This window comes from Alnus glutinosa, chromosome 7 (assembly GCF_958979055.1).
Source record: "Alnus glutinosa chromosome 7, dhAlnGlut1.1, whole genome shotgun sequence".
NCBI lineage: Eukaryota > Viridiplantae > Streptophyta > Magnoliopsida > Fagales > Betulaceae > Alnus > Alnus glutinosa.
Window position 1 is genome coordinate 10468419 of NC_084892.1, and position 13849 is coordinate 10482267.

Here is a 13849-nt window from a genome sequence, read left to right on the forward strand (position 1 = left end):
GAAGATGATCATTCAAAAAAAGTATCAATTAGAACTTTATTTGGATGAACCTATGATGATGGATGATATGAATGGAAATTTTGACATTCTTTCATTCTGGAAAGTAAATGAATTTTGCTAACCTAAAGTGGCTGCCATGGCTCGTGATATTTTGAGTATTCCTATTTCTACTATTGCTTCAGCATTCACTTTTAGTATTGGTGGATGTGTGATTGATCAATATAGGAGTTTGCTCAAGCCTGATATTGTTGAGGCACTAGTTTGCACTAGGGATTGGTTATATGACGAAATGTAATATTTGTTATTTGCATATTTTTTTTTTTTCATTAACTTATATTATTTTTTTACTACACTGATTCCTCTTATCTTTTGATGTAGAATTCACACAAATGAAGTTGGATGAGCTAGAAGAAGATATTTTGACATTGAATATCAATTCCAATGACATTCCAAATTCATCAGAAGCAAATCCTGTTAATATTCTTTAACTATGGCTTATATGTGGATGTGTTCTTTTTATACAGAACTCTTTTACTAGACTCTTGGTTTTTGCTTATGGGTTTGTTTGGCCCTTACTTGTTGACTGAATTCTCTGTTTGCTAACTTTTCTTGGAAGACGATCTCTAATTTGTTTTGGAAGATGGGCAGAAGATTTTGTTGATATTCTTGGTCAAAACTTGCAAAGATGGCTGTGCTGATTGCTAATATTTTTCAACAGTTGTTATAACCTTCTCAATATATTTTAACAGTTTTTATTCACATGCAGAAACTTCTTGTAACTTTGTTTTTGACCAAAAGTTGTAACATGAAATATGCAATTTGGTTGTGTTATAACCTTCATGCATTCTACGAATGAGATGCCAAAGGAAACTTATAACATGAAGATGCATGGCTATGGTTGGTGAAATCTGCAGCTATGGTGTGCGTGAACATCATTCCATAATTCCATTACTTGAACTTCTCAATTTCAACCTTTCTTCTTGTCCTTCTTCTTTAAAGTTGGATTGGAGATTTGATCTATTTGTTTTGTTCTTGACATTGCATTTTTCCTTGTTATTGTTATTACTTGTCTGTAAATTGTAATTCTCAGCATCCACATTTTATGGAAAGGTATGATGTTGCTTGACAATGGATTATTTTCAAGAGCTCTGATTCAATGTGGCCTAAGCAAATAAGACAAGTGGTTTCTTGAAATGCTAGATTCCTAATCAAAATTCAAAACTCGTTAAAAAAATATTTAATAACAGTCAGGTCATGTCAACCCAACATGACCCGTTAACTAAATAGGTTATCGTGTCGTGTTCGGGTTTTGGGTTTCAATTCGATTAACTAATCGTGTCAGGTTCGGGTTGGTGGGTCAACCGGGTTGACCTGAACCCGACACAACAACCCATTTTGCCAACCCTATTTTAAACCCTCAGTCATAATAAGATTTAGTATGTGTGCACAACACCTCATGTGTATCAACTCATTCTCCAATATAGTGTCCATTTTATCTTTTGTTCTCCTCTTCAAGTACTCAATAGCAGTAACATTGAAACTAGCATTGTCAATTGTGATAGTGAAAATGCTATTAATACCACACTCAAGCATACATGACTTCACCTTCTTCCCAATAGTCTTTCCTTTGTGATTATGAATTAAAGAAAAGTTTAGAATTCTTTTGTTTAAGTTTTAATCACTGTCAATACAATGGGAGGTAATACAAATATAATTATGGTTTTGCACCGAAGTCCACGTATCGGTGTTAAGACAAACCCAAGCATTGGTTGTCGTGAACATTAAACCTCAAACTTTTGATTCTCAGATATGAAGAGCTTAAAACAATCCTTCATCATAGTATAATGAGAAAGAATTGAAAACCTAGGCTCAACTGTCTTCATGAAATCTCGAAACTCTTCACAAACCTAAATGGCAACTCATCCACAATTATCATATTAGCAATTGCTACCCTCATTTTTCTATCATTGTATTTCACAATCCCAAGATTACTGAAATATCCCTCTCCCACTTGTCATTCCCTCTTAGTATCAAAACTCAACTTTGATTGTGACTTATTCAATTTACCAAACCTATCAGGATATTTCTTGCAACCGACCCTTAACTGTGATAGCATGGATAAGTACCTTGTTTTTTGGAGTGACAACTAAACAATTTGCTACAATAGTTGCATTTTGATTTAAGATCCTCGGGATACCCCTTCTATCTTGGTAAAATGTTCCTATGCCATTGGTGTTTGATTAGTTTTTTTAAGTTTTAGTGGGAGACTTGAACTAGGATTTTTGACTAACAACAGTCACTATAGGTTCACTACTAACACATTCAACATTCTCATTATTAATGGGAGGCATAATACTATCTCTAAAAGACTAGGACTAGACCCATAGTCTTAGCACCACTGTAAATTACCATCCATGAATATATAATAAGTGAAAAAAAAATAAAAAATCAACAATTTATAAAATACTACATTGTTACAAAGTATAAAATCAAAACCCAAAAATCAAAGAACAAAACCCAACATGAATAAAATTATCTAAATTTTACATTTACCAATAAAATTGGCTAACTTTTAGATTTTACATAAGTAAGTAGAAAGCTAACTTTCAAATTTTACATTCGGATTATTTAGATTTCTTTTTATTTTTATTTTTTATTTTTTAACAATAATGCTTTAACATAAGTTGGCATCAACATTACTACCATGTAACATACATCATACACTTAATGCATCATACCCATTAATTATATCAAATATTATGTTATGTTAAGAAGACCAAATATTGAGAGGAGGACATGTGAGAAACTATCATTACAATAATGACTCATTACAAAATTAACTACAAATCTAAATATTTTTCAAGCACAAAGACAAAACCTATATAATAGAGCACCAAATTAAATAAAAACTCAAGCATTCTATCACCAAATCCAACCCTAACTCAAATTTGCAGTCAACAATGTACAACTATTGTAAAAACCCAACATAAGAAGCAAATATAATGGACACTGAAATTCAAATATCAAAAGAAAAACCACATCAGATTTCGTTACTTGAGAGTCCGAGACTAAGACACAGCTTGATTCGGTGGGAACTAAATTGAAATAGTTGAAAGAAAGGGATAATTACCTTTTCTTTTCATGAGCTACCGGTCATTGTCAATATGTCACTACGAACTGATACCCTCACCAAAAGAGAGTATTGAACTACCATTTACATACCAAAATCCCCATTCTGTTAGGGAATCTTGTTAAATCGGACGGAATATGCTATTTTTAGACGTTAAATTTTGTTTAAAAATAGAAATGCCTTCAAACAGTAATTTAATAAAAGAAAATATTAAACTTTTATATATATTTTTTTTTAAAAAAAGGCAGCCACCCCATTTCTTTCTTTCTTTCTTTTTTTTTTTTTTTTTTGTAAGTTGTTTATTTTTTAGGGTATTTTATGTAAATTTTGATTTTAAGTTGGGGTATTTAAGTCTTTTCACGAATTTGACTGATGGAAGGGGGTTTTGGTATGTAAATGGTAGTTCAATGCTCTCTTTTGGTGAGGGTGTCAGTTCGTGGTAGCATATTGACAATAGCCAGTACATGGAGGGAAAATATAATTACCCGAAACTTATTAGAAACAAAGTAGAGAGAGAGAGAGAGAGAGAGAGAGAGAAACCTGGACGACATGCTGGAGTGGTGGTTACTGGTCAGGTGGAGGTCCGAGGTGGAGCATGGAGATCCATATATTGTTACTGGTTAGGTCTGAGGGAAAAAAAGGCATCATGTGAAGTGAAGAGATTAAGTCTTAGGGTTTATGAGGGGGAAAAAGTTGAATTTAAATGCCTAGGATTTTTTCGGGGCGGGGCAGGGCAGGTTGGGTTGGCAGCTAGCCAATATTTTTTGAAAAAAATATTACCGGATTTTGACTTGACCTAGTCGGAATTTCAAAATTACAAACCTTTACCAATTTTTACACCTCAGAATCTGTGCTCCTCGGGCAAGGTCGCCTCGGGGGCATCAGGTTGATCGGGTTCAGGTGGGTTTTACCCTCTCCTACCCAGCGTACTACCATATCTTTAGAAGAGGTACCATATGACTTAAAGTTAAATGACAACTATGGAGCAATTTTCATGACCTTGATACTAGTACTTCCTTCAATAAATTTTTTTTAGAGAACGAAGAAATTAAACTAATTAATCAAGAGCATGCAATTATACAGTATATATGCATTGAAAGTTGCAGCTAATTTTAAACAATATTTCGTTATAAGTTTATTCATTACCTAGCGATGGAAGCAAAAGGATACAGGAGAAGAATGTCAATTGTCAAGTAATTGTTTTTCAATAAAGATTGGGAGCCCTATCCGAGGGCTCAGAACTCACAAGGATGTGTGCTTCCCACGCGATGTTGCCCCTCAGGCACGTGCATATGAGTAGTAAGCCTAGTTAGAGCTCGTGCATGCCATGCCTGAAACGAGCAATATAGTGTCAAGGTAGAGCACTATAGTATTGCAAGTGGGGGGAATAAAAAAAAAAGATCACTAACATCAAGTCATCCAATCTTTTTTTCTTCATTATTTATTTATAAATGAAGAAATAATTATGAGCCTATATGATTGATTTTGTATAGAACAATATATATATATATATATATATATATATATATATATATATATATATATATTTTGTTTAATTATTTTATCAGTAATGAATATTCCCGTTAGTTTGTAATAAAAGTACTTGTAGTAACCGTAACAATACTCATTTTTCAATGTTTAATGTGAAAATAATATTATTATTTAGTAGACTGCTATACGACTTCCATCCAACAGGAATGAGATGACAATGAATATTAACCATTTATTTTATTTTATCTTTTTAATTTTTTTTATTAAGTACTGATCCATGATTGAATTTTATTGTCACATTGTCAAGCTGCAAGACAGTTATATAACAGGTTACAACGGGGCAGGTTTTTCTTTAACTGTATTCAAGGAGCTGTTACGTCCTGCTTGTTTGCTATATCCTTTAATTTAATATGTTTTAACATTATTCAGGTGATGGCTTTGTGTATAAATACATGTCATGATCATCTCACTTTATTAACAAACCTTGTCCCAAACAGCCCCCCGGCTAATCCACGATGTTAGCATTCTCACCGCCTTTGGTGCCATCCATTAATGGATGGTGCTTAGAGAATAGCGAAGGCCATGACCACAGCTATGTGCACGGAGATCACCCGGCCGAGATATCGGAGTCAGTGATCCATTTCTCAGCATATCAGACACAAGTCGTGGAGCTTGACACGGCGAGAGCACCAACAGCTATTTCTAGTGATCCCAAAACGTCTAAGAAGCATTTTCATAATGCTAGCGAGCGTGATCGTCGTAAGAAGATGAATGGTTACTACTCCACTCTCCGTTCACTGCTTCCAGGGGCGGATGGAATGGTATATATACGTACCAATTAATTGAATCCCCTCTTTATTATACCTTTTGGATTTCTTATCTTTCGCTCTTTTTCTTCTTTTTCATTACTATTTTGATGGTGTCGTTAACAGAAGAAGTTAGGCATTCCGGCCACAGTTTCACGGGTAGTTAAATACATACCAGAGCTACAAGAGCAAGTGATGGGGCTGATTCTAAAGAAGGAGGAGCTTTTGTCCAGGATTTCTGGGCAAGAATATCATCATGTAACTCGTCAAGAGAAGCAACCAAAAAGCATAGCTTGGAGCTCCTTGTCATCTGTTTCGGCAAGTCAACTCGATGATCGAGAAGCTGTGATTCAAATATCCACATGTACGGTCCACAAGAATGCATTATCTGAGATCCTTGTCAATTTAGAGGAGGATGGGCTTGCTCTACTAAACGCATCATCCTCTGAGTCCTTTGAAGGGAGGGTCTTTTATAATTTACATCTTCAGGTTTGTTTTTTCTAACCTATCGCTTCCGTTTTCTTTCTCAATATAAGAACCACATAATCTAATAAAGATGGATATGAGAACAAGAAAAAGAGACATGGAGAATTAAGATGATTTTATCTATGATTTACGTCTACACGTCAAAGTCCCTATATCTTTCTTTTATTTATTTGATTGTATACAAGACTCTATTTATAGAGAAAGAATTTCAACGTTACAAATCTCTTCTACTTCTACAATAACAACAATAAATCTAATTTATTATCTCGTAACTCTTTGATCTTAATTTATTTTTACTTTTGTTTCAATACTCAATTCTTTCTCAGCAATATTCATACGTATCAGAAAACAATAATCAACCCACCATCACTCTTTAACCATGCAAAATACCTTTTTGTAGGATTATTTTGTAACAGATTAATTCATTAATTAGAGACTATAATTTGTTCTAGCTAATACTTTTTTTCTTTTCCTGCTTTGGGTCATCCTGCAGGTCGAAAGAACGGAAAGATTGGAGTGCGAGAGTCTACGTGAGAAACTCATGTCACTGTACGCGCCACAAGAGGGAATTCTCCTTCCATGATTCGACATAATTTTAACCCTTGAAGTCATGACTTCTTATGTGCTTTAGATATTTTAACTAGACAACTGGCCAGGGTACATGCGGAAGTAATTAAGTAGATGTGTACGCAGCCTAAGCATGTAAAGGGAAATTTGCTTGACTTGGCCTTTATCTTTTCCCTTCAAAACGAAAGATTTGAGGCTGTATGTAAGAGCTAGCATTCACGGCAGTTATCTTAAAATTGTTTTTGTGTATAGGGAAAATCTAGAAAAAACTATAAAAATGGGCCTGCGACAGCTTCCTTACCTGTTCTGATCCCAAAACACCAGGAATATATGCTACAATTCTACCCAACACATTGTGTAGAATTGTAGTATACCAAATACATAATAAAATGAAGAAAAAAAAAACACTCTCTCGATCTCCTATATCACAACTCCCTATACGCCCATCATGTTCTACACGCAACATCTCCTATCATCACATCGTCCCTTCTTCTTCCTGAAATCTCCACACACTCGTAGACTCCACTTCTGCAATCTTCACCTTCACACTTTCATCATCTCTGCACGTCATGTGTGAGAGAGAGAGTATACTGATCGAAGAGAGACAAAGAATGAGATTGAGAGAGACAATGACCGTGCTATTCAAGCCAAGAGAGAGAGATTGAAGCACGGTGGTTGGGCCACCATTGTTGTGCATTAGGCAGCGGCGAGAGCTACGGATCTCGGCCTTCTTCCCTCTCTCCCACACGGCACCACCTCCACCATCCCACGCCTACCGCACCTCCCACGCGGCACTACCTCCACCACCTCAAACGCCCGATCTGCCTCTTCAACTGCGACCCACCCGATGGACGCCGGCCACTACTTTAGATTTGCACAACACCTAGCACTCAGCCCCGAGCCCTTCTCTTTCTTGCTCGTCCTCTCTCTCTCTCTGCTTAATGCCTCTCTCTCAGCTCAATCCCTCTCTGATGATCTCATCTCTTTCTATCGACCGTGCCTGGTGAGTGGTGAAGGACTGAAATGGAACTGATTGAGGAACGAATTGGTGCTTGAGCTTTCTGCATCTTGGATCCTTTCTTGACGAAGAGAAAGAGAGAGAGAGAGAGAGAGAGAATAAAATAAATGAATAAAAAGTTAAAGTAAAAGTTAAAAAATATATATATATATATATATATATATATTTGAATGCTATAGGGAAATATAAAGGGAAACAAAAAGTAGTTTTGTTCCCTACATTTAGGGAAAATCGTTAGGTAACTGCTTGGAATGCTCTAATTCTATTGTGTGGTCTATAGAATTTCGTAACAAAGTAAAGGAATGAGAGCATAGATAGAAAGGTACACAAATTACGTGGTTTGACCTATATATGGCTTACATTCACATATTAAAGGTCCGTTTAGGTTTGCGATTTCAAAAAGTGCGATCAGAAAAAGTGATTTTTAAAAACGCAGTTTAGTGTTTGGCAAAATCAAAATTTGACCTTTAAAATCGCCAATTAGCCTTTAAAATTTTGCGTTTTCAAAAAAGCACATTATTTCCTGCGATTTTAAAAAACAGTTTTTTTGCGTTTTTAAATCGCAACTTTTTTAAAATGCAATTCCCAAACGATTCATTTTCTGCGATTTAGTTTAAAATCATATTTTTTGCCTACGAAATCGCAATCCCAAATACGCCCTAAACTTTATGCGATACATCTTGTTTTGATTAATTTGATTGTCTATGTTGAAGTTTGCATGTGGGGTAAAACTCAATTATGAGAATTAGCGGAATAATAGTGGAAGTAAGAGAGACAAAGAATTACTGGTGGTTCAATGTTAGACACCTACGTCCGTGACTCTAAATGGCCCCCATCTAGGGCTATATTGTGTTCATTGACTTAATTGTTTACAATATACAAGATTCTTATTTTTAGTTGAATAAGTCGATCTATACAATTAGGGAACCTAAATCGACTTATACAAGGAAACATAAATCGACTTATATAGAAAACATAAATCAATAAGGTAAATATCATAATATTTTCTAACAGTGTACAAGGTTCTATTTATATAGCTTTATAGATGATTTGAATCATTTCAAATCTAAACAAATCATATAAATAAGGATAAATAAGTGCCTTAATTCAGGATAAATAAATCACTATTTATCACAAAAGATTTCTATTCTTATCATGGTGCGCGTATAGTTGCCAATGATCAAATAGGTTAAGCTAGGCTTTGCATAAGTTCTTAATCATGACTAGCTTGTCATTGAAAATGTAATACTTTGATTAATACCTTGATTATTTACTTTCCTCCAACTATTTAAAATGTGTTGTAGTTTTTTCAACGGTCGAGATTTAATTTTAAAATTTTTATAACAAAGTGAGTGATAGCACTAACCCGTTGAAAAACTAGAGTTTAAAGCACCTAAAGTTAAAGCCGAGTATATATATATCATATTAATCATGAATGGAAGACAAATCTAATCAAATCACACTGTATTGGTGAAGCAAAACTGATCGACCAGCCTCAATAATTTCTTTTTAATAGATGTTAATTGTGATTCAGAAGACTAATTATGAGGACATACAATGGTTTTGATTGAAACTCAACTTCCAAGCCTATCATTGTATTAATTACCTTCAAAATTCTTCTTCTTCTTTTTTATTTTATTTTAATTTTTTTTTTGGTGGGGGTGGCCATGGGGGTTGTTATTGTGGGCCTAAAAAGAGAAGCTTCTTGGGCGATGGTTTAATTGGGCCAAGATCCAATCTCGGTAGGCCGAATGATCTTGGACTTTCACAAGTCCTCAGTCTGAATTCTTTTCAATTCCTCTTTTGAAAATGCCTAAAAACAGTTAGTGTGACTATTAAATAAGCTCGATTCTTTTCAAACACAAAATAACGACAAAGCGAAGAGATTGAAAACATAACTCTTATGGGGACTCTCTAATTGTGGCCTTTTTTTTTTTTTTTTTTTTTTTTTTTTTTTTTTTTTTTTTTTTATAAAAAAAATCGAGCTCATTTCATATATTAACCATTTAAGTATAGCGCTCAAACGCAATAATATCCAAAAGTACATGGGGGGATTTCTTCAATTAAACATTGCTCCTCACAAAAGTATAATGCTTCCTTAGCTAGCCGGTAAGCCGCACCTTTCAAATTGCGACAAACATGATTAACTTGCCAACTTTGTAGGCTATTCAAAATCCCTTAAGTGTCCACCTCTAATTGTACGTAGTTCTTAAATTACAATACAGCCACCTAACTTTTGATAGGAAGATCTTCGATGTTAGAATATATATTTCATATTACATTAGTTTATATGTTTTACATTTGATTGTTTATTACCATTTTATATTCTTCTTTATTTTATTTTTTGTAGGCTTTATTCCCTTCCTTAATTAGTTTAGGTCTACTTTAAGTTTATTTATTCATCACTCATAGTCTCCCTATAAAATGAGAGCATTTTAATATAGCTTAAGAGATATACAATTCAGTCAAGATGTAGCCCATACGTTTTTTTTTGCTTCCGCTCTCTCTCTTCTCTTTCATATATATATATATATATATTCTCGATTTGCTTGGCTCCTTCAATAGCCGCATAATTACCAAGGTCCATATGTGTAAATTATTGCACTAACAACTTAACCAAATGGACCGCTGCATTCAGATTCACTAAAATTATTCCATTTTGTTATTTACTCTAACAATGTACAATGACAATTCGGAAGCATTGGGGTATATATAATTTTGAATATTTGAGTCAATAAATTAATAGGAATTAAGATCCGATTTTGTACCCACCCTATCTATGATTTGTTACCCTAACGCCGCATGTAAAAGTCAAATCTATGGACCCCATAGGACTAGAGTAGTTCAAAGTTATGTCCCTCTTGAATTAATAGTTGGAAAAGTACCTTTCAAAAATAAAAATAAAAAAAATAGTTGGAAAAGTAGAAGTTGGTCCGTTTTGGTCAATAAAAAATTGTTTAAAAGTGTTAGTTAAATTATTAAAAGTTTGACATTCATGTTATATATGGTGTTTAATTTTGTTTTATTCTGGTTATATATTTTAATTGTGGCGGTGAATTTTGGATGGTTATATTTTATTTTAAGTGAAAGTCTTTTGCTGCAAACTCTCTTCGGAGAGGATAAAATTTCCATAATCTTATTTTTTTCAAAATAAGACGGGATGACGAACCATGAAATTAACTATAAATAAGTTAATTTTACTGATGTGTTACAACTTGTTTCCTAGCTCGTTATAAAAAGTGTGCTAGGAAGAGAGTTGCCTTGAGAGAATTATAACATCATAATCTTATAAGAAGTGGTTCTTAAAACGAATGCTAAAATAAATTAATGTTTAGATAAAGATTTTGGATAATTTTATTGTTCGAATTATTAACGATTTAAGAACAAATATGAGAGGATTAATATAAAATCCTCTGTCGTAGACCATCTGTTTAAACAAATAAACACTTTTTCATATTTATTATCTGAATTATCAGCGATTTAAATAACAAATTTCTGAAAATTGGGATGGAAAATATTTTCTTCAAAGCTTCTAAGCATCAACATACACTTGTCTTTACTTTCGTGGGCCCGGGCGGTGGTTGGGTGGGGGAAGATGCATTGTATCATCTATTTGTAATAACTTATTCTCAACATAGGTCACCATCATGACGTCATAGGCAGCATCAATATGATGTCCCTTGCTGTGGCGTGTCCAGCTTCACAAACACAAACAGGCTTTCGAGTAATTATTTGCTGTTTATTTGTTTTTTATGTTTTTTCCATGACAACAGAGTCTGGAAGTGGACGTAATTATTGCAGCATTTTTATATGCTGAACAGCCTACCGGAGGGAGTTTTTATATAAACTGTGGGAATCACAATGAGTAATTTTTATTTTTATTTTTATTTTTTTAAAAATTAATGATACTTTTAAAATTATAGTTAAATTTAGAACCGAACACTATTAAAGTGTGATTTAATGAGAATTTAAAAATATATCAACTTTAAGAGGTTAAAAAAAGAATAAAAATATAATTTATAACATTATTCTGTATGAATAGAGTGCTGATGAATAAAGAATAATGGGTATGAGTCTTGTCTCTTTAATTAGTGTGGTGATTTTCTACAATTTAATTACCATAAGGATTGTGTATGATCTATGTAATCTAGACGGTTCACATATACAAGAAAATGTCATATATACTTCCGAGTTTGAGAGCCCCTTCTATCAGGCAAGGGCAGAAAACCCTTGTTTTCTGCCCACCAATTACATTTTGACACGTCACAAAATTAAGAGACCCTTTTATTAATTTTGCAAGCCACCCTTTTATTAAGAGACCGCCCCTGCCCAAGCAGCATTCCACCACAGCCAGGCCGGGCGCCGCCGGCACCGCCCAGGCCAGACCACGCCGGAACCGCCCAGGCCAGACCACGAACCCGCTGCCACCGACCGGGTCGGAACACCAGCCAGGCCAAAACCAACGCCCGTAATGGACCCGCTGCCAGCAGCGCCCAGGCCGGAAGACGCCGCCAACTCCTGAGTCGGAACACGCCACCGACTGCCCAGGCCGGAACACGCCGCCAACTCCCGAGTCGGAACACGCCACCGAACGCTGCTCCTCCTACGGATCGACGTCCACCCGGCCGACGGAATGGTTGGCCCGAAAGCCACCCCAAGGTTCGGGCCAACCCCAGACCTCGGGGGTGGCCGCGCGGCCTCCCCATGGACCGGGGGTAGCCGCGTGGCCACCCCCCAGTGGTCGGGGGTGGCCGCGCAGGGCCAAGGGTGGCCGCTCGGCCATCCCCGGCCAACTTTGGGTCCAAGCAGTTCGTCTTCTCCTTCCCGTTCGTCTTCTCCTTCCCGTACAGGGACTACCCACCACGTTCGTCTTCTCCTTCGAGTTCGAACGCCGTGGAGTCGCCGATCCAGCCGTGGAGCTGCCGCCGAGCTCGAGGTCCGGCGTGGCCGCGTGGAGCAGTGGCTGGGAGGAGGATTTTTGGTTTTTGTTTTTTTTTTTTTTTTTTTTTTCTAAAGACTAAAACTCTAAAAGAGTTAAGGAAGGAGAATGATCCGGTGTTTTTGCCTACACTTTCATTTTTGTGTTTTTTTTTGTTTCATGCTGATATGTCAACTTGCTATTGGTGAGCAAAAAACCACCACCGAATAGAAGTTATTCCCTCTGAGTTTTACTTTGAATAGTTAGAATAAGACTTGAAAATTAGGAGTTTTACTAATCAGGTCAAACTCAAAAGGTAATTATCAATTTGAGGAGGGGCCTAAATGAAAAATAAAACTAGTTTCAATGGGAGTAAGATACTAGTTGTAGTACTAGGTTACCATCAATTACAACTTATTCCACTAAAAGACTGTAATTGCACTCAATAATATGGTATTTGTTTTGATTAAACAAAAGCTATCTTGACTTATTATAATTGCATTGGACCCCTTCATGAAATATCCACAGTAAAATTAAAGTTAATATAAAATTTATTGTCACTTTATTTCACTATCTTTTAATCTTTAATTTTTTAATTTAATCTTTTGATTATTCTTATACTTTTAAAATCATATTTTATCGTGTATATTTTATTTTAATAATTAACTCCTTACTTCAATGCTCGGCTCGAGACTTAAAATAATAAATAAATTCTCATTAAATCTATTTGAAGAAAACATTTCACGTACATCTCTTTGATTCCAATCAACGTGATTATGAATTCCATCTCAAGATTATGTGTTCCTAGTAAGTCTTAGTCCTGATACAGGTGGTTGTTGTATTTATATGGGTTGCAATTTAATTCCTTGGTCTGCAAAGAAGAAAAATACAGTCTCTCATTATAGCACAGAAGCAGAGTATCGTGCTATTGCTGATACCACTATCGAGGTCATATGGTTATTGGCGTTGTTGAATGAACTTGGTATTTCACAATCGCAATCTCAATCTCCTACACTATGGTGTGATAATATAGGTGCTACTACTTATTTAACTGACAATCCTTTATTTCATACGCGAACCAAACACATAGAAATTGATTGTCACTTTGTTCGTGACAAAGTAGCATCCCGTCAATTGACTGTTCAATTTCTTTCTAGCAAGGATCAGATTGCTAACATCTTTTCACTAATCCTCTTGTTGCTACCCGATTTGCTACATTACGCTCCAAACTCAACGTTCGTTCCTTTCCATTGAATTTGAGGAAGCGTGTTTGAAGATAAAAAAACTGTTGAAGATGAAGAACCTCACATAGGTTACATTTGTAAAGCTTTTAATTCTAGTGATCGATCATAAAGAGTTGTCAAGTTTGTAACGTTTAGCATTTGCAAAGTCTTATTCATATATGCCTATATCAATATATGATCTGTAAAGAT

General features: G+C 35.2%; 1 protein-coding gene across 1 annotated transcript; it reads left to right on the top strand.

The window, feature by feature from the left end:
* Positions 1-5078: 5078 nt before the first annotated feature.
* LOC133872495 (transcription factor ORG3-like) lies at positions 5079-6667 on the top strand. Its single transcript, XM_062310008.1, has 3 exons — positions 5079-5442; positions 5554-5916; positions 6407-6667. Exons 1-3 carry the CDS (start codon positions 5137-5139, stop codon positions 6494-6496), a joined length of 759 nt encoding a protein of 252 aa, XP_062165992.1. The 5' UTR covers positions 5079-5136; the 3' UTR covers positions 6497-6667.
* Positions 6668-13849: the final 7182 nt, after the last annotated feature.